At 48.7% G+C, this 20,111-nt stretch overlaps 2 protein-coding genes and 1 long non-coding RNA gene across 10 annotated transcripts in view; 2 read left to right on the top strand and 1 right to left on the bottom strand.

Moving 5' to 3' along the window:
- The window catches only part of GGA3 (golgi associated, gamma adaptin ear containing, ARF binding protein 3), a 28,869-nt gene extending 17,065 nt beyond the window's left edge, over nucleotides 1–11,804 (top strand). For 2 of the 3 annotated variants that reach the window (XM_032706330.1, XM_032706332.1), the window contains one exon: nucleotides 599–2,802. In XM_032706330.1, the coding sequence (XP_032562221.1) occupies nucleotides 599–709 (111 nt within the window). In that variant the 3' untranslated portion in view covers nucleotides 710–2,802. Of the gene's footprint in view, nucleotides 1–598; nucleotides 2,803–10,589 lie in introns of those variants that run through there. The other variant, XM_032706331.1, reaches the window with a different exon arrangement.
- Nucleotides 3,140–14,528, bottom strand: NUP85 (nucleoporin 85). 2 transcript variants are annotated; one of them, XM_032706335.1, is made up of 19 exons: nucleotides 14,462–14,528; nucleotides 14,294–14,387; nucleotides 13,960–14,122; nucleotides 13,511–13,581; nucleotides 12,994–13,037; nucleotides 12,173–12,242; nucleotides 11,125–11,246; nucleotides 10,653–10,787; nucleotides 10,219–10,341; nucleotides 9,733–9,864; nucleotides 9,227–9,333; nucleotides 8,862–8,945; nucleotides 8,641–8,706; nucleotides 8,014–8,165; nucleotides 7,804–7,921; nucleotides 6,336–6,436; nucleotides 4,575–4,726; nucleotides 3,908–3,994; nucleotides 3,140–3,326 (listed from the first exon to the last, which is right to left on the bottom strand). In XM_032706335.1, exons 1-19 carry the CDS (start codon nucleotides 14,492–14,494, stop codon nucleotides 3,225–3,227), a joined length of 1,956 nt encoding a protein of 651 aa, XP_032562226.1. In that variant the 5' UTR covers nucleotides 14,495–14,528; the 3' UTR covers nucleotides 3,140–3,224. The 2 variants fall into 2 exon arrangements, with proteins under 2 accessions (XP_032562226.1, XP_032562224.1); XM_032706333.1 differs by having other exon boundaries at nucleotides 13,960–14,387.
- Nucleotides 14,529–14,744: 216 nt separating this feature from the next.
- Nucleotides 14,745–19,810, top strand: LOC116796079. 5 transcript variants are annotated; one of them, XR_004360250.1, is made up of 6 exons: nucleotides 14,745–14,838; nucleotides 15,269–15,317; nucleotides 16,189–16,297; nucleotides 16,489–16,742; nucleotides 18,963–19,074; nucleotides 19,148–19,810. It is a non-coding gene; the product is annotated as an uncharacterized LOC116796079 (long non-coding RNA). The 5 variants fall into 5 exon arrangements; XR_004360253.1 differs by lacking the exon at nucleotides 15,269–15,317 and having other exon boundaries at nucleotides 14,753–14,838; XR_004360252.1 differs by lacking the exons at nucleotides 14,745–14,838; nucleotides 15,269–15,317 and adding an exon at nucleotides 14,874–15,268.
- The last annotated feature ends 301 nt before the right edge of the window (nucleotides 19,811–20,111 follow it).

Raw genomic sequence — 20,111 nt, forward strand, 5'->3', positions numbered from 1 at the left:
TTTCTAATTATTTGACAGATCTAGATGTGACTACTTGAGGATTACAACAAAAGCATTCTTAAAGTGTAGGCTAAAAGCTCTGAGGTCCGAAAGGATGAATGTCAGAGGGGTTTGGTGGATTGTGGTGGAATAACTTTGTGAGGTACATGGAGGTGCCTTCATTGAAGGACTGCTTCCATCTCCTGCTCACTGTTTCACTAGGATTTTCACAGACCAGGAACTGTTTCATCTTCCTCCATATGATGAGGGATATAATTTTGAAAATGTTGAACTATTCCAGCCCCATTATTCAGGCTCTCTGGAGAGCAGCTGAGCAATGGGTGCTGGCCACATCTGTGCAAACTGATTAGAGGTTATTTATGCATTTCTCCTCCTGCTCCACATTAAGCAATACAACTTTGGTAGAATAAAAAATGAATATAACTCAGGTTTGTAAGTAGCTGAACTCCTCCATGAATTTAACCTGGGCCCTCCTCCCCTTGCTCTGTACAACAGAAGTGTCGTGCTCTCTGTAGAGCTGTAACAGTGAAGGGTTTTGTTTGTGGCTGTTGAGCTGGGACTGTTCTCATGTTGCTTTTGGGTTTTGTCTTTCCTGCAGGAGAAGGTGAGGCTGAGGTACAGACTGACCTTCACCCTGGGGGACCAGCCCAGCACAGAAGTGGGTGAAGTGGATCAGTTTCCCCCGGTAGAGCAGTGGGGGAATCTATGACCTCAGGACACTGCCAGAGACTGTGACAGGACCAGGGCAGGATCCCACAGGACTGGAACGGATGTGCCGTGGGGAGGGACACACATGCTATCCACTGGTGATGTTCAGCTTTGTTTACATGTCCTGACCACTCTGCTTGTAGCTTTAGTCCAGAATGTTGTGCCCCACCTTGAAGGGGCCCTGGAACATTTATGCCAAGCATGAACTGAGCAGCAGCTGGTGACAGGCAGTGCTGGCTGCTTTTATCATGACCTCTGGGTGAATCTGGTTCTATCTTCCACTCTATTAAACTTGAAGTTATTGTAATTTGAGGGGAGACCTGTCAGCAGAAGGGGATTTAGTTGGGTTTGTTCCTGCACTGCTGTCCAGAGATCCCGACGGGCTGGTGGGGCGATGATGCCGCCATGAGCTCAGCGCAGAGCCCTGACACGAGCCCTCCCTCGGACTGTGACCAGCCCCGTGAGCATGCCGAGCAATAATGCTGCTCCGTGAGGGAATGCTTCTTTTTTACACTGAAATGGCACTTAGCTCCCTCCCCCCACACTCCTGCTGCATTCCCAAGGGCCTGTGTAAGTGTGTGCCACACTGCTGTACCTTTATTGTTCTATTTATTTTATACTGCTGGCTGCCCCCCCGTTGCCTCCCTTTCGGGCAGCTGGGGCTGAGTTTTTTGTCTGCAAATGGTTACACTGGTTATTTTTCTGCCTCTGTTGCATTCCATAGTGTGGGAAAAAGAGGAAATGTGTAGTGAGAAGGTAAGAGGGCTGGAAAGTATTGGTCAGTATTACTGAGGGACAGCACCTGGAGCGCAGAACTGTCTTTACAATCACTAGTGAAGGGCAGTGACTGAATCCAGGGATAAGGAGAGATGGCTCTCGTGTCCCCTCATGCAGGCAGTATTATTAGTGCAGTTGAATACTATGTTTTATTGAGCTGAGTACAATGACCTGCAAGATGTAAATAGAAGAGCTGTAGGGTATCAAAACAGAACAAGCAGGCAAAGAAAGGAAGAGGCTCCCCCGGGCTGTGACGGGGCATGTGCTGGGTTAATGCCCTGTTTTCTTTGTTCCCTGTATTAAGTGGCAAAGTGCAATTGTTCCCACAAAGGGGAAAGCAGTTTTGCTGGATATCAGTGTTCTGTGCTATCAGGGCAGGAGAACTGACCCCTTAGCTACAGTCTCCCAGAAACCAGGTTTAAATCTCCAAAACTTGGTTCCTGCGGCTCCTTCCTTCTCCCTCTATTTCCGATCTCAAGCAGTGCCTCAACGAGCTCTGAGACAGACTGTTGTAAATGGATGGGGGGTTTTAGCATCCACTGACACAAGCACAGGCAGGTGCTTGGACAGTCCTTGGACGCCCAGCTCTGCACTTCCAGCAGTGCTGTCAAGCAACAGCTCTTCTCAAACTGGGAACAGGAGCAGCACAGGGAAAAACAGTAAACAGGAGGAGACTCCTGCCTCTGGTAGGAAAACTCCAGAGGAGAAGGTGCTGCTGGAATGAACGGTGGCTGCAAACACAGTTTGGAGTTATTTGTAGTTATTTTTAGTGTGTTGCAGAGTAAAATCCCTAGAGGTGAAAGGCCTGAGGGCCTCATCAGAGTAGAAACCCCTGAAGGTGGAATCCAAGCTCATGGAGAGCTCAGCCTTGTCAGCTCCCCAACGTAGAAGGCAGGTGAGAGGGATGGGTGTGTTGTCTGGATCCTAAAGAAAGCAGTCCTAAATCCATGGACTGGGATGAGGGACAAGGAGGGAATTCTCTCTGCCTCAGGCACGTTCTTGCCAGCACTTTAGACACAAGCAGGCGTGGGGGCAGTGCTTGGGTCGGGGCAGTGTGTCCTGAGGAGCAGTTCCACTCTTTCCCTGCCTGCAGGTGGATCTCACTGTGACCTGGAGGGAGGCAGGAGAGCGCAGGTGCTTCCTGCAGAGCAGTGCTGCTGCCTGGAATGCGCTGTGGAAAGCTTTGGAAATTAAACCATGAATGTTCCTTGTTTGTAGGGCGAGGTTCCTGCTTCATCCCCAACAGCCCTACCTGTACATACCTCTCCCCTGCGTTTGTGCTGCTGCATGTTGAATAAATCATTTTCCCTACCTGGCTCTGGGCTGGCCCTTTCTCATAACGGCTCTTGGAGGGCACTGCTGGTTCTGGAAAGCCTCAAACCCAACCCGTGGACTCAAGGCCATCCAAACTAAACAAAAATGGCAAAGTTGCTGTTTCCAAAACCCCAGTGGTATAACAGTGGCCTTCATTTCAGGCTGGGTGTTGAGAGGTAAAGAAACCAAGAAATGCAAGGAAAACCTGGTTTCACCAGGGAAGGGCTGCCAGGCCAAGCTGGAACAAGCACCTGTTTTGATGCAGCTCCTTCATAAAAGTTAAAAGTCATGTCCATCTAAGTTCTGTTTATGGAAGACAAGAACAAATGATCAAGCAATCTGCAAAACAAGACATTTATTCTTTAAAAAAGTCAGTTTATGTACAGTGAGCCCCAGAGGAAGAGGAAGATCACATCCTGCCATCCTCAGGACCCCTCCACGGTGCCTTCTTTGACAATGACTCGTGCAAGATTCCGTGCCAGAGCAAGTCTCAGCATTTCCACCTTGGTGGTCTCGACATCATCCTCCTGGAAGGGAGCAGAGCTTGGGTCAGAGGACTGCACAAGGTAACGACCTGGGAACAGGGTCTCTCTCTGGGTTTGGAAAGTAAGGATGCAGGTCATTAAGAGGGAGAGTCCTTGTGTATTTACCTGTTACAGGGACTCCCACGAACAGCAAAAGCTACATTTCCTACTTTACAGCTCAACCCAGGACAGCAGTGCCAAGCTTTTTCATTCCCTGGCAGCTGCAGGGGTTTGCATGTGCAGCAAATGGCTCCCTGTTCCCTGCCTGGAACGCTCAGAGCTGGAGCTGCTGGATGGCAGCACCTCAGCTTTTCACTGCCTGTGTAATTTGCAATTATTTATCTTGGAAAAGCATCACAGTCTAATCCAGACCAGCAGAACATGAGGAGTGGGAGCTCTCCTGCACTGGGTTTGAGAATATTTCAGGCTCTCCTGATGATGCCCCGTTTGGCTGCCCTTGAACACCCTGTGCCAGCCTGTCCCTCTCTTCTGCCCTCATGTAGGAATACAAGTGCAGAGCTTTCCTGGCACTCCCCACAGCCCCTCAGTTCATTATCCAGTTCTCCTCAAAACAAAATTCCTACCTGGAATTTCTGTTTATCCGCATTCCCTGCCGTCAGGTCTTCCAGGCATCGCATCAACTCATAAGTCTGTTCTGCTGAAAATATGATCTGTGGAAATGAAAGCATTTACTGAGAATGATCAAGTTTAAGGACATCACACAGCCTGAGAAAATGCAGTTTTGAGGAAGAGAATGCTTTCACACTCCCACAGATCCATTCTGACCCTTTCAGTCGCAGGATCAAAGGATAATTTGGGCTGGATATGACTTTGGGAGATCTCTAGTGCCACCTTCTGCACCAAGCAGGGTCAGCTACAAGGTCAGAGCGGCTGCTCTGGGTCTGTAATTGCTGAATTGTCCTTCTCTTGATGGATCTTAAAGCAAAATTTGGATTAGAAGAGGGAAGCACACTAGAACAATCTTCAAGCCAAATACCCAAAGGAGCTGGATGCAGTGTGTGCTTAAAATACCAGCACAGATCAATTCCACTGCTGTTCTAAAAGCAGGGAACAGAGGTAAGAATTGGTTATCTCATCCTGGGTCCCGTGGTGGGACACACGGAACTGCCACGGACAGTTCCTGCACTGGAAATGCAAGTCCTGGGGCAGGAAAGGGGTCACTGCTTTGAGATCCCTTGTCAAGGAGGAAGCAGGGGTGGGGAGGGCTCTGGGTGTGAGCAGCCATCTCACCTCCTTCTGCTCCAGCAGCGGGAGCGCGTCCGTGAGCAGGGTCATCCAGAAGGAGCAGGGGGCGATGTGGGCCGTCATCAGCGTCAGCAGCAGCCGCGCCGCCTCCGGGAACCGCTTCTCCCCGTAGAGCCGGTGGAACTCCCGGTACTTCCCTGCACGTCACGGGGGTTGGTGGAGGGGACAAAGGGGCAGGGGCTGCTGGGCCTTCAGAGATGCCTTTGCAGAACCACCCCCAACTGAAATATTTTGAGCCCAAAGCAGGCCAGGTCTGGTGAATGGGAATGTGGTGCATGGAGAAAGGTGACAACAGAGCTTGGCTGAAAGGGCACCAAAACCTGCTGCTGTGCTGGGTGAGGTTCAGGGTTTGCACCAGCCTGTTCAGTGGCTGCTGCTGCCTCGTGCTGAGTGTCTGCAGGGGAGCAATGCCCCAGTGGCTTAGAGAGCAGAGATAATGTTCTTTTGGATACCATAGAATATCAGGTCTGAAAGGCTGCCTTGCCCTCCTGGTTGCTTAAATGGGAATTGAGATCTTTGTTAATAGGGAAAGGTCTGCTTTTGCTAAGATTTAGTGGGATCAACATCCAGCATGTGAGAAGTGGCTGAGGATGAAAGGGGGGTTCATTCTGCAGCTTTCTTTGTAGCTACTACACTGTCAAGCTCCTGGAAGTTCATGATTCCCGTTCAGATTCACCTCTGACTAATGCTTGAGCTCAAGGCAGAGACATGGGAAAGCTGTCAAGCAAAGGTACACCTAATGCTTCTAAAATTCCAAAGGAAAAACAGGCAAAAGTATTTTCAGGTCTTTCAGGATTGTTTATAAAGAGCAGAAAGGGAAATAGTTTCTCTGGGGCTGACATGAGGGTCACTGGCTGATGCTGGGCATGCAGAGATGAGGGATTACCAATTTGCTATGTCATGTTTACCTTCTAGGCCTAATTTAGGATAAGGTTTAAACGAAGGAAATTCAGTTCCAGTTTTGTAAGCTGAGACCAAGTGGGAACAGACCAAACTCAGGATAACCCTCCCTGTAATGCTGGCATCAGGCAGAGGGGAGTCAATCCAATGCCAACAGCTATTCCAAATTCCTATTAGATTCTGGCCCCAGTAATTGGGCTTGTTAACTGCCACAGCACCAGAGAAAGGGGCATTTTAGCTCCATTTCCTGTTTTGGTCCATGAATCAAAGGCCACAGAGCAGCTGCAGGCAGAGGGGCAGGTCAGCACAGCTGCTCTGTGCCAGGCAGGAGGAGGAAGCTGTGGTACAGGAGGGAAACGAGCTGGGGCTCCTCACTGTCACTTGGCACAGCAGCTGCAGTGGGAGGGCAGGGAGGGCTCTTGTTCCAGGGAGCTTGAGACTGCCACAGGGAACCCACACTGTGGAGATTCTGGAGAACTTAGTAGAATTATCACATTGCCAATGTAACTTAAAACAGTGGTTTACTCCCCCAAGGAACCCCCCTAAGGTATCCCAGGTAGCCTTTGTTAGTATTTGAGAGCCTCTCTAGGTAGTGATACAGCCTGGAAAATGTCTAAGGAAGGGGAAGGTAGGAGTGTCAGGATTTGGGGCTGTCCTGCTGAGAGAGCAGTGGTCAGTGCCATCCCCTGGAACAAGCTGCATCCCAGATCACATATCCCATTTGCTTGCCCCTCATCACTAAACCAGGATGTAGCCAGAAGGAGGAAAGGATAAATTCAAATAATTCCATGGAGTTCACTACGTTCTAAATAACAGACCAGTATGAAAACTGTAGGCAGTTCTCACCAAGGAATGTCAGCCTGTCACTGAGCAGCATGGATGGTCCCAAATTGTCAATGAGGTCCAAGTCGGAGAAACATCCCCTTTCACAATAGTCCTTAAGGAATCTGGGGAGAAAGGAACACAGTGAAAGCTCAGAGGGGAGAACATCATCCACAGCCATTCTGTATCTCCTAATCCCTTCCCAGAAAATTTGATTGTACTTGACTGAGTTCCATCTTAACTGACCTCCTGTGAGGGTTTCCAAAGTCATCAAAGACTCCATGGAAGCAGCCAGTGAACTGGTGTAACGTACATTTAACAGACACCTCATTTATACTTCTGCATTTTGTGGAGCTGAGATCTATTCTTTAAAAAGAGCAACTGAAGGAAGGCACTCAGGAAGCTGAGGCTGGTGGATGCATAAATAACACTCCCAGATCATAACAAAAGCTCTGTTTTTCTGCTGTGTGAAAAAGTTGATAAGCAGCAGGAACAAAAACAATGCTAAAAGCTTTTCATCTGTTTTGTCACAGCCTTCATTATGCTGCTTTTTGCAGAGCTGCTTCCTGTGACAGTTTCTTTTCTCCTTCTGTTGAAGGAAATGTAACGATTCCCACTCCCTCAAAGGACAAATGAAAAAAAAGCCCAAACCAAAGCTGAGACCAGCAATCTCTTACCACTCCCTTTTTCCACTGCTGAAGACAGTGTTGCCTGCCCACCTACCCAGGGTTTCATTTCAAAATTATACTCTATCAGTGAAGAGATGGTACCTGCCTGTTTCCAATTAGCAAAACCCACATGGCATGGGTTGCTGGAGATTAAAAAGCATAGAGTTGGCAGAGGTTTTGTCGAGGCCTTAGCCAAGTGTCAGCATCCTCCTCACTTTCACAACACCCTTCCCAGCCTGGCAAGGTCAGGAATTGTGACAAGCTCATGCAAAACCAGGGAAACAATAACACTTTTCTCCTTGCTGCTAATGCTGTAATTGTGGGGTGAGATTTTTAGCAGAAATGGTGGCTTAAGTGACTTCCACTGCCTTGTTTGGAGGTTGTGTGGGGAACTTGACTGGTTACAAATAATCTGCTCAAAAAAGCACAGATGGGGATTATCCTCCACCCAAATCAGTCCCCTGGGTCACTGTCAGCCCATCAAACAGCTCTATCAGAGCAAATGAAGGGCAGTGCAGAAGACAGAAATTACTGAAACAAATGTTTATCAAAGCAAGGTCTGAGAGGGTTGGATTCCTGGTTTATAAATAAGGATTGCTGTTTTGTCTCCAGCTGTCAGGAAGGAAAACGGTGTAGAGGACAAGCTGGGTACTGCAGAGGAGAGCACTGAGGATGTGTTCTAGTCCACAAGCAGGTGCCTGCCCTGAGGGAAAGCTCAGCCCCACTGCCAGCAGCAGCTTTCCTGGCCCTGGCAGAGTGGCTGCCTGCCCCGTCCCCCACCCCAGAGTGGCAGGAGCAGCCTGGGGGCTGCTGTCCCAGCTCACCGGTCCGAGATGAGCGTGGCAAACGCCGCGTCCTTGGCCCGGATGCTCCAGGACAGGGCCGAGCCCAGGCGGTTGTTCCGCAGGGCCTTCATGGCCATGATCTTGCAGATGCTGCGGACTGGGGAGGAGACACGGCACAGGAGGGAAAGGATTAAGTTTCGGTAGTTTCACTTGTATCCCTGCAAAGAGTGAGACTGAAAATCCCCCCACCTTGCTCGTGCATCTGCCTCTGCTCACAGATCCGCAGCACCTTGAGGGCCTTCTGCTCCGTGTTGAGGGGGATGCGCTCGATGTGCAGCTCCAGGTACACCCGCCCGAACTCCGGGCAGTGGTCAAAGTAATCGACCCCCAGCTGCCACAGGCTGAGAGAGGGGCAAAATCCACCACCATTCCCATCACATAAACCTTCAATGAGCACGACAGTGAAGCACCAAGGAGCATCCCAGTCTGCATTAATAACTGATAGCTCTGATTAATTTGTGTTCAGACCTGAAATGGCTTTTCCTTTCTGCCAAATGCCAGCTGCCTGTAATGTAACTCTGGAATACCACAGCTTTGGAATACCTGCAGCTCTTAAGTGCTTCAGTGCGAGTCACCCTGCACAGTGGCAGGAGTGACTCTGCCCTGGTCATTATGTGTGATGGGCTCACACAGACAGCTTTTGTCTTTCATTCAGGAAAGGAAATGTGCCAGTCTTGTACAATCCCTTAGGGACACCTCTGCTGAAATTCTAACAGTGACTTCTCTTTGCCTTTTTTACTTTGTGAACATGCAGTTATTTGGTTTGGCTGCCCTGGTGTTAGTCTATCCTATGAGTAATAAAACAGAAGTTGGAACCTGTGATGGGAGAAGAGTCCCGAGGCGTATTCCAGCAGGAGGAACTCACGCATGTTTGAACCAAAACTGGGGGAAAGAGAGAAAACAGACATTATTATTTGCATCTCGTTGGAAAAACCTGCTGACATTACTTCACAAGTACTTTTACTTTCTGCAGCATGTTTTCTGAGGGGCTATCTTAATCAGCTTAATCCAAATCATCAATGCCAAGAAATACTTACTAGAGATTGTGAGACTGCAGGAGTTTGCAGTGGTCCAGCAGGTCAGTCAGGTGAGCCACAAACCACCAGTTGCTGAGGACGATGCTGTGTTTGAAGCAAAAGAAAGAAAAAACTAAGCCTACTACTGCCAGGGATTGTGTCAGGTTTTCCACAGGCATTTCTTACCAATACACAGCTCTGTTACAGTGCAATGTCTGGCTGCAATGTCCCAGACCTTATGGAATACTTTTAATTGCTGCCAACTTCACATATTTTTGCTAAATTCTTTGCAAGGATGATCAGGTGGGCTGTACCCATCTCCCCCACCCCAAATAACACAGAAACAATACTGCAGAACTAGAGAATCAAAAGCCTTAAAACTCAACCTGCATTCCTTGATCACTTGATGCATCTCAAACTCAAAGGCTGCCATTAAAATCATGTCTAGAGGCTCAGGGCTGCTCTCTCCACCCAGGAACAGGTCCATACTAGACTGTGGAATGAGATGACAAGACATGATAAATTCAGAAGTTGTGAGATGGTAAAAGTAAGATTTGTTTGGATGTAGCAGCCTAGTTTAACTTATTTTATGGGAAATAACAGGTCATAGAGACCAAACACATTATGAAAAAAGATTTTTTTTCCTTATTCTAGCATAAGAAAACTGGAAAACAATTGCAGGAACACAACTGGTGACATTAGATACTGAAAAGTGGGTCTTCAACAATTATTTGTCAACTTAATCAGTCTCCCAGTCCTCTTACAAACCCCAGGCAACATCTTACAGGAATGTCATTGCTGTAAGATTTCAACCCTCCCAAAGTCTTTCACTCAGTGCTGTAACCCTTGTGTGCATGAAACTGGAGAATATAAAGGCAATTCCATTTCCTACCTGTGCATAGAACCGCAGCTCCATCGGCTTCACAGTGGGATGGGAATACAGGAGCCGGGTAACCAGAAAGTGGTACCATGTGGTCATGAGCTCCTTCTTCTCCAGGATGGCATCCTCATCTCCCACCAGGATCTAACAGGATAAAAACACAGGAGTAATTCTGCAGGTTCAGTGATGTACACAGACGCACTGTAACTCTCCAGGGGCATCACTCCTGCTTTGCAAAGGTGAGGATTTGATCAAAATTAAATAACGAAGATCCTTCTCAGAGCCCAGTTTCCTCATCAGCCTTATGGCCTTGGACAGGAGGAGAAAGGGATCTGCCCAGGCTCGCAAAGTTTGTTGCAAACCAAGAACACAGGACATTAGACTGGCCTGAAATCTCCTGATTTAATGAACACATCATCTAGGATATTATTAAAGTTACTTATGGCTACACTGAGCTCCTGAAATTCACAGTTTACTTCCTTCCCAGCCAAAACACACCTTGCAGATGGACTCCATGTGGGGATTGGAAGCAAAAGTCCCGTCCTGTAGAAACCTCTGACATTCCTCGTGCCAGTGCTGCCATTTCAGCTCCAGCTCAGTCAGTGTCTGGGTGTTGCCAAGCTGAACAGAGGGTAAGAAACACGGAATAGGTGAAACACAAGTCAAATCACAACAAGCACTTGGGCTGAACTCACAGTGGTTCCTGATAAAAAGCTAAACATGGGGCTGCCCGTGATCCTTCTATATTGGTTTGTCACCTAACAGGCTTTTACCTGAATTGTTGGGTCTTTGGGCAATTTGAGAATACAAATATTGTTACTGTAAAGGAATAAGAGTGAGATATTCTAATGGGGAATAATTTGTTACAGGGGACACATCAGAGGTGGCTCTTTTCCCAATGAACTGCATGAAAAAATCCGCTTTGTACATACGCTGGGCATGGGCATCTTCTTCATCAAGTCATCCAAGATTTTGTACATGTTCATTGAGGTGGGATTGGCAGTGACTTCCTTGGAGAGCAAGTGCCGTGCTTCGTCCATCCGGCCTTGGAGCACGAAGACATCCACCTGTAAAATCCACCCGTCCATGAGCACCCAGGAAGGGCATCAGAGGGGAATTCTAACTTGTGTTTCAGGCAAGTGGAGTGGAGTTAAAATGCTTAAACTGCTAATTCAAATACACAGTGTAAGTCTTGACCTCTACGGGTCATGAAAGTGGGAGGCTCAGGATGGCAATGAGGGGCAGGATGATCTTCAGAATGGCTTCACCTTAAAACCTACACGGGCAGAGAGCAGCAGCGTCCCAGCTTCTGAGGTGCGGTCTAGTGTCAAGTAGGGAAGAGGAAGGAAAGCCCACAGGCACGAATTCTCTTTGTTTAAGAACCTTGTAGGTGATGGCACTCACCACGTTCCAGAAGAGCTTGTGTTTGGAGGGGCTCTCACTGCTCAGAACTTCCCGGACCATGCTGTCCACATCGCACACGTGGAGTCGCACCCAGTCCAGGAGGCGAAGCAGGAGGGGCCCAGCTGTGTGCAGACAAGGTTTCCCTCTTAGTTCCCACCTGTTTGTTCCCAAACTGCTCTCTCACAAACCTTAACAGCTGGACATCATTAGATGGGGTTCACTGGTTGGATTTCTACCTCCCACACTCAAGTTACAGAGCTCCCCAAGCAGCCAGGCTGTGGGAGCACCCGCTGCTGACAGGTTGCCCTGTGGCAAATTTTAGACAGAGCAGCAACGAGGTCCAGCAGAAAACTCAAACCAGTTACTTGAAGAAATAAAAGGTGAGTGACTCAGATCATAAATCCTGCAATGCCAAAAGACAAATAGAATATTTCTGTTTATTTTAATGTCAATTCATTACTATTAACTGAATATGAGGAAGAAATTTGGCATTAGGTGATCAACTTTTCTTCAGATTAAGTAATCTGTGGATCTCTTCTGAATTCTGGAACTGTACAAGTAGAGTATTTGTTTGTATAATCTGATTTCCTTAAAAAGATTATTTACTACTTTAAAATTCTGGTGTAAACAAACTGACTTCAAAAATGGCATCCTGAAGTTAAAGGAGTTGTATCAGAGCTGTATCAATGTCAGCTGGCATTGACATATTTGATGCTAAAAGATGTGTTTATGCTTAGAAGTCAAATACATTGGCAGCAACATTTGATATGTCTTCTCTTCATAACCCATCTGATAAAGGAGACAATTTAAATCATAGTGTACCATGCAAGAGGGGGAAAAGTAGAGGGCAAACTGAATAGCTTGACATAATTCAATATGAAGAAGGCAATTAACTGAGGCAGAAGGGGTATTAAAGGGTTTATTGACACTCAACCTATCTCTAAAACATATTAAACTATGACATAATGGATGACATATACATTTTAAACAAATATATATGCAAACAAAAAACCCTTCAGTCTTAACACCAGGATAGCTCCCTGCTCACCTGCAGCTGCTTCAACAAACAGTATCTCACAGAGGTTCCAGATCAGCTCCATCGCAGAGAGAATGGAAACCTGAGGAAAAGCAGGGCCAGGTTTCAGAGTTAGTAATTATTCCAGTTGGGTTTTGTAACCACACAAAGGCATCTGCTGTCCATAGCAATCAGTTAAACTCAGTTTGTACAGAAAAATGTCATACTGACATTTCAGAGATAGAAATTAAAGGCCGTGTCTTCTCCACACACATTCAGCTCAGAAAGTATTGATGCTGTTTGTGTTCTGAAATGCAGCAATAATCAGTCAGCAGTGGGCAATACCAACCAGTGCTATTGTCAGCCTTTGGCACTTCTAGGATTAATAATACAGAGAAGGAAGAAAGGCCAAAGGAGAAACATCACTGCAGCTAACAGGACAAAACTGCTGTGAGCACTCTGCTCCTCCCAGAACACTCCTGTGCCATCTGACAGCTCACAATGGACACCCAGAGCTTGCTGTGAGGCTCAGATGCAGCTGGTTGGAATCTGAGTGTTGGAGAGGTGAAGGTTCAGACAGGTAAGTCTGAAACTCTTCTGGTCAGTCAGCTTTGAGATGACAAGAAAACACACCTATAACACTAAATATATAAGACACGGCAGTGAATTGAGGTGTTGGACATCTTTAGAAGTAGGGGAACTAACTATTTCCTTTTATTCTTGGTCATGAACTGCATCTACTGTACCAGGATAGAGTCAAATCTAAAGTGCTTTATGTCACAGTGGTGGCCTGGTGAATTCACCAGCCAGAGATCCACGTTCAGCTGTGACTGTGTGACATGAATGCAGGTTACCTGGGTGCTGTACTGGCCTTGCAGGGCAGGGTCCCGAGTTGAAACTGAGGGAACAAGAAAAATCAAAGAGCGACACATTTACCTTTGACAGCCCCTTCTAGGCTCATAAATAAGACAATAATACCTGATTACTCATCAAGCACAGACCTAAATGGGCTTTGTAAACTTGTTTTATAAATCCTGTGCAAATCTGGGTATGGCTACAGGGCATGGATGAGTAATATTTCCCACTTTCTGGGGAAGCAAGCTATTAAACTGGATTCAGTTTCCCGTAAAACTGGAGCCAAATATATGAAAAGGCTTAAAGTCCCCCAAAAATCACTGCGGGGAAAAAAATAATCTCTGATCAGATTTACACACTAACTTGGAAATCTCTGGCATGAAATAGAGTCCTGAGAATTACTGAAACCTACCCACGCTATCGTACAGTAGTTGCAGTAACTTACCATTGAAATGTTACTTTTATAGTCACAACTAGTGTTTCCTTTTCTTGCAGTAGGAGAACAAACCAACTTACCAGCTGCCTGGTGCATGTCCTCCATGCAGGCTCTTATCACCGACCGGTAGTTTTTACTCACTTGAACCAACCTGCCAAGTGCAAAAAGACTTTGGTTGGAGAGAGCTGTTGGGAGTTTTTTAGTCTCATGCCTACTGGCCTTGCAAGTCTCTCTGGAGCACCAGGGGCTCCCAGCACTTGGGTGGCTCCAGCTGGAATCAGTGAATCTGTGCCACACTGTACACTGGCATGGACTTGTTCAGCGTGGTTACTGGAAGGATCGGAGACTTGTTTTGTAACATCACCCCAAACCGATCATTATTTCTCTCCCGCTGCTGATTACAGCGGTGGTCAAAGCAGCCTGGCCAGTGGCACATCCCTCTCCGGGGGCGTTTATCAGTCCACGGCGCTGGCCCGGCTGGGGAAGGGGCAGAGGTGCCCCCCACGCTCCCGCGCCCCAAAACACTCACTGCGCCTTCCGCGACTTCCCCGCCAGCTCCTCCTCGCTGCGCTGCAGCCCCATGAAGATCCCGTGCGACTCATTGAAGAGTTTCCGCAGGGTCTGGATGTAGATGTCCTGATCCCTGCGCACCACGAACACGCGGGACGAGCCGGGCGCTCCCTCCCCGCTGTCTGCAACAGAGCCCGTCAGCGCCCGGGACTGGGACCGGGATCGGGATGGGGATCGGGATCGGGATGAGGATCGGGACCGGGACCGGGACCGGGATGGGGATCGGGACCGGGACAGAGATGAGGATCGGGATCGGGACCGGGATGGGGATCGGGACCGGGACCGGGACCCACCTGCGCGGCCGAAGCGTGTCTCGCACACCAGCACCTCGGCTGGGCCCCAGGCGAAGCAGAGCTGCCGGGCCGACGGGTCCGCGCCAGGCACCACCTGTGTGGGGACAGCGGCCCGTCAGCGGCGGCCCCGGCCCCGCACCCGCCCCGCCCGCCCCGCCCGTCCCGCACCATGAGAGGCGGCTCCGTGTCCGGCTCCTCCATGGCCGCTCCCGCTCCCGCCGAGGCTCCGCAGGCCCCTCCGGGCTGCCCGCAACGCCGCCTGCCCGCCCCGAGCCCCGCGGCCCGGCCCCCAGCCCGGTCCCGGCCCCGCCGCCGCCGCCCCGGCGGAGCCGCCGCCCGGGGAACGGGAAGGAGCGGGAACCGCCGGCGGGTCGGGGCAGGCGCCGCCGCTCGCCCCGGAAGCACCGCCCGCTGCCGAGGCCCCGCCGGGGCGGGACGGGCCCCGCTCCGCCCCGATCCCGATCCCGCCAGAGCCGCGTCCACGGGCCGGGCTGGGGCTGCCCCGGGGGGGCTCTGAGCCTCCGTGTGGCGAGCGGGGGAACGGGGTGCGTGGATGGATGGATGGATGGATGGATGGATGGAGGGATGGAGACCGCCCCATATTGCTCTACCTCATTTTCCTGTCAGGAGGGATTCAGTGCGCTGTGGGTGCGGTGCTGGCCCCGGGCGTGCGGTGCAGTGATCAGCCGGTCAAAGAATCGCAGGATGGGTCAGGTTGGAAGGGGCATCTGGTCAGTGGAGTCATCTGGTCCCACCTCCCTGCTCCAGCAGGGTCATCCCAGAGCACGTGGCACAGGATCGCACCCAGACGGTTCTGGAATATCTCCAGTGACAGTTCTGGGAGACTCCACACCCTCTCTGGACAATCTGTCCCAGTGCTTGGTCACTGCACAGCATTGTCTTTGTGCTCGCTTCATTGACTGCGCTGTAATAACCAGTTTCTCATTTTATTTTGCACACAAAAAACACGTGCAGGTACATGAGCCTACAGGATGTTGAAGGTGACGTTCTCTGGAGCTCTCAGGTGACCTCATTGATAAAGCTGCCTAATCAAATTAAGTGCCCTGCGACTTCAGTGAGTTGCCGGTGGGCTGGGGAAGGACTCATAATGGAGCAGGATCACAGCAGGAAGAACTCCCGCTGTGCCTTATTCAATTACTCACAGTCCGGGTGAAGGTCGCTACCCCCTGGGCAGAGGTGCCTGCTGGAAGCTGCCTCATCGCCTTTCTGCTGATGCTGGGAGCTCACATGCCACTTGAGTATCCCTTGATACCTTGGTGTGATAAAACACTGACTACATCCTGCTCCTCCCATCCTGCTCTCCTTCCCACCTCTGTGTACTCCTCACTTTTTGCCTGTGCCTCCCAATAACCAAGTTGTTCAGTGATACACTTTTTAAGACAAATATTAGCAGTGCTGTCTTGCTGACCTCACAGCTGGAACCAGTCCCTCTCAGGCTGGTGCTTTTCAGAGACGCTCACTTAAAAATTAAATTTTCAAGATAGCGTAAATCATCCGCTGTCCTCGTATGACAAATGCTGCAACACTCCACGGCTAAATTGCCCTTTTTTACTTATCAGCTGCTGCATCCATCATTTCCAATAAAAATAAAGCCAGCAGTTATCTCTGGCAAGAGCATGTTGTGTCACCAGTCGTGCTGAGAAAAGGAAGTGGTGTCTGCTCAGGTCAGCAGGAATGGCTTGTTGCAGGGTAGGAGAACTTAAATGCTCAGAAAGCTGCTTGAGAAACTGACTCATCAGTTTTAAATATCTCACCTTTTATTGCAGGTAAGGGTCCTGTTTTTTGTTATTGGGGATGTGCGTGTGTTCAAATCTCTGTTGTACAAAGTCAAATTCAGCTCTTGTCTTACAAAATGGTGCTGCTCTATGCTGCAGACTTCCGAGGATGTTAGTGGGGATGCCTAGATCTAAAATGGCTCCAGATACAAATGAAAACCGGATGGAAACCCAGCAGTAAGAGGCCTCCTGCCTTCATTCCTCAAGGGTAAGGTGCTGTTTCTACAACTGCATCGGTTTCTTGTGACTGGCAGAATATAGATAGAATATACACTGTGTAGGGAACAGGGCCCTGCCTGCAGCCCAAAGGCAGGTGACCAACCTTTACCATCTGTATTGCAAGGCCTGATGACCCCAGAGAGTGCCCATCCCTCGCTGGTCTTTTTTTCTCTTCCTCAGCATGGAGAGAGAAGTGTTGGTGGCTGAGGTGGTGGATCTAGGAGTGGGGCAGCGTCCTCTTCTGCTCCAGCATCCATCTGTGTAAAGAGACACTGAAAGGTGAAACTCTGATCCTCTCCTGCTTGTCTCTTGGCATGTGCAGTCCACTTTGCTCACTCACTAAAAGCCTCAGGGGCTTTTTCTATCTGCAGCATCTGGTGTTCTTAAATTGATGAGGAAGGTGGCTGGTTCCTGGGGAGGTCATCTTGGGAAAGGTGAGTTTTAGTATGAAATCCTGACATTTCTTAGTCCTCTTTTGAACACTGGCTGGAGCTCTGCACGTATCTAGAAGGGAAACATTCCTGCTCATGTCTCAAAAAGGCTTCTCTGCCTGTCCAGCCCATGTAATTAAGCAGAATTGGGAATGACTGTGTCACCATGGAACTTCATATTGCTCAAAAAGGCTTTGGAGTACAGGCTCTGGGTCCAGCAAGGAAGGCAAAGGCAAAAAGAAACTGCATTGCTGTCTTACAGTCAGGAGAAAAAGAAAAAGCCAAAAAGAAAAGGTCTGATGAGGATAGGAGTTAGAAGTTGTGAAACAGGAGGATTGGAAGCTATTTGGGGAACAGGGAGAATGATCAGCATCGTGAATGGGGAAGGCACAGCACAGGCAGGGCCTCAGGCAAAAGGTAATTTCTATTCCCAGGGCTAAGCCAGAATTAATGAAGAGCAAAGCCTGAGTAAAGCACTCAGACCTGCAGGGTCGGGGCTGAGCTCGATGCACTCGTTTATGCCTCCAAATTACTGTTTGCTTTCTGTCCTTGCCTTGGACTCAGTGCAAAGTAACACACAGTTCTGGAGGGGCTGGAGTTGCTTTTGAAGGTTTATGCTTGCTGATGGGCAGGAGCACACACCTTCTGCCTGTAGCTGCCTTAACGTCTTAAAAATCTTAACGATTTAAAATCTCAGTGTGAAAGGAATGTATGTGGAATGCCTGTATTCCCTATCCTCTTCACTAGAGGCTGGTGAATTAAGCCAAAGAGCTCTGCAAGATACACCATATTCCTTCCTTATAAAACTGCTGCACAAGAATTAAACAAAGCATGGAAATATTTTAAGACACAACACGTGGACTTTTTTTTTTCCCCCCAGAGTTGGAATGTCTCAGGAATTCTCACTGGGATGCTTCCCTATTCACTTCCCTTCAGCTCCGTGCATTGAAGAGGAGGAGCTGAGAGGGACAAAAAGCTTTGCTTTGCTCCCCTCTGCTGCAGCCCCGTCCCTGCAGGACTGGCCTTTGTAGTTCCCAGTGTGGCTTCTCCCCCGCCGCTGGCTCCGAGTGCTGCCGGCTGCCCAGTCCCTTTGCAGGTTTTAGCACTGCCTATTGTCGGCTCCACCGAGCCTCTGGTTTCTCAGAGTTTCCTCTGTTGCTATGTAAAAATAAAAGCCACACAGAGATGAGGTTTGTAGAAACCTGCTCTGTGATTTGGGATCTGTGTGATTGGTGGTGAGGCCGATGCTGGTACAGCTGAAACAGTTTGCAGCCTTTTTGAGCACATCTAACTCCTGCAGTGGCAGTGCAATCCCATATGTTCTCATAAAATCTAGAGTATTTTCCTGTCTTTTTTAGCACATTTGTTCTATTTGTGATGCTGCCTTAACGTGTGTCTCGCTTGAAGCCATTCCTGCCTTCAGATCTTTAATGCCCTGCTCAGGCCTTGGCCAGTTTTCATCCCACCTCCCAGAGAAGCACAGGGATCTTCAAGGAGGGAGGGGGAAGAAATTACAAGAGCAAAATAAAACAGGATGGTCATGCAACATCAGCCTCGTGATGCCTTTCCTCACATTTCTCTGAGATGTTGCATCATTTCTAAAAATAGAACTTAAGGTCCATTGGGAATTGGCACTTGTCCTTTGTTCTCTGAACTACCCCGTGGGTTTGGAGTCTTGCTTAAAAAAGCCATGGAGGAGGTAGAAGAATAGAGTGGGGATTAAGGTGCTTTATTTCCTAATCATGTAATTCTGCTGCTTAGTGATGATGATGGACTTTAGAAGGTCCAAAGGGCTTGCCCATTGCTCTTCAGAGCTCAAATAAAAGGAGGCTGGTCAACCATCAGACATGTGAGGGGATTTGGACTGAAGCACATTGTCTTTAGCCACAGGTGCTTCTCAAATCCCTGTAACTGAAATAAATAGAAAAATAATAGCATGAGTAATTAAAATCAGAGAAAACAGGCAGGATCAAGTGATTGGAACAGTCTTTTGATGATAAATCAAGGAAAATGACACAGGTAGGAGTGGAAGCACAGCTCAAAGGAGTGTCTATTTGAGTCGCAGTCACAATTTGAAACAGCATCTGTTGCCTTCTTGGGTCAGACTGAGCGCATCCAGTGCCTGGGAATTTTCCAGAACTGACTCAAGAAGACTCTTCAGAAGGAGTAAAATACCAAAACTGAAAGGTTCTATGAAATTTTAGATTAAATTTGATCTTTCAGAGTACTGAAGCAAAGGGAAAGTTTTACAATATATGGGAGCCTGGACTACAAGGAGATGGTAAAAGGCTTCACAGCAGTATTTTGTGGAAGTTCAGCTGCCTGCTTGCCTCAGGTAGGGCTGTGCCTGTGTTATTTTCTCAACTGTGGACTCGGATAAAGGTTTGGCTTTAACTTCCTCTGCTCAGTGGGTGTTACTGTTCTTCAATTTCCAGAAAAAAACAATCCCTGTGTCTGCGCTCGGAAGGAGCTGGAATGTGAAGTAACACAGGCAGAGGAGGGGAATGAGAGCTGACAGTGAAAAGGGAGCCTGGCAGCCTGGGCTCTGCCTGTAAGCAGAGTTTCTCTTTACTCAATATTTCACTATTTCAGTAGTTTATTATGGATGAGGAACATCTCCAAAATGGTGCAGGAAGTTTTGTCATGCCGGAAGCAGAGGGTGCGTGTGACCACATGGCCACCCCTGTGCCATGACCTGGAGTGTGTTCCCACATCGAGCGGCACCAGTGTGGAATGATGCCCACCTGGGAAATCCATCCCTGAGGTGTTGACAAGGGTAATTTTTGGGGTGTTTCTTTTCCATCTATGTGATGTAGAGAAACAGTTGAACAAATGATTGTGGTGGGTGTAATGCTGAAGAAAAAAACCGTTTTGTGGGAACCTACGAAATCCCTGGAGTTACTGAGAATTTCCTCTTCCCTTCCACTGGAATGAACTTGAAGAAATCACATCATTGGTGGTATATCCTGTGATTTATGTAGTGTAATTTATGTAGTGTAATTGCTGGAGTGCTGCATCATGCCCTCAGCTTGCTGAAGAACACACATAAACCTTCACTGAATTTAGTTCAATTGAAGGTGCATTTTTGGGATGTGGCGGGGACTCTGTTCCCTCAGCAGACACTGCACCTCTCCCTCACTGGGGCAGCCCAGGGGGTTTGGAGGGCACCGTGTGGGTGCCAGACCCCGGAGCCTCCATCAGTGTCATCCATAACCCAGCAAAGACATGAGCAGGGGGGGAAGATTTGAGGAGGCCCAGGACAAGGCTGAGATGAGAGGGATCACAGAATCAATTGGGTTGGAAAAGACCTCTGAGATCATCAAGTCCAACCTATGATCCAGCACCATGTCAACCACAGCAGGGCCCTGAGTG

This window comes from Chiroxiphia lanceolata, chromosome 19 (genome assembly GCF_009829145.1).
Source record: "Chiroxiphia lanceolata isolate bChiLan1 chromosome 19, bChiLan1.pri, whole genome shotgun sequence".
NCBI lineage: Eukaryota > Metazoa > Chordata > Aves > Passeriformes > Pipridae > Chiroxiphia > Chiroxiphia lanceolata.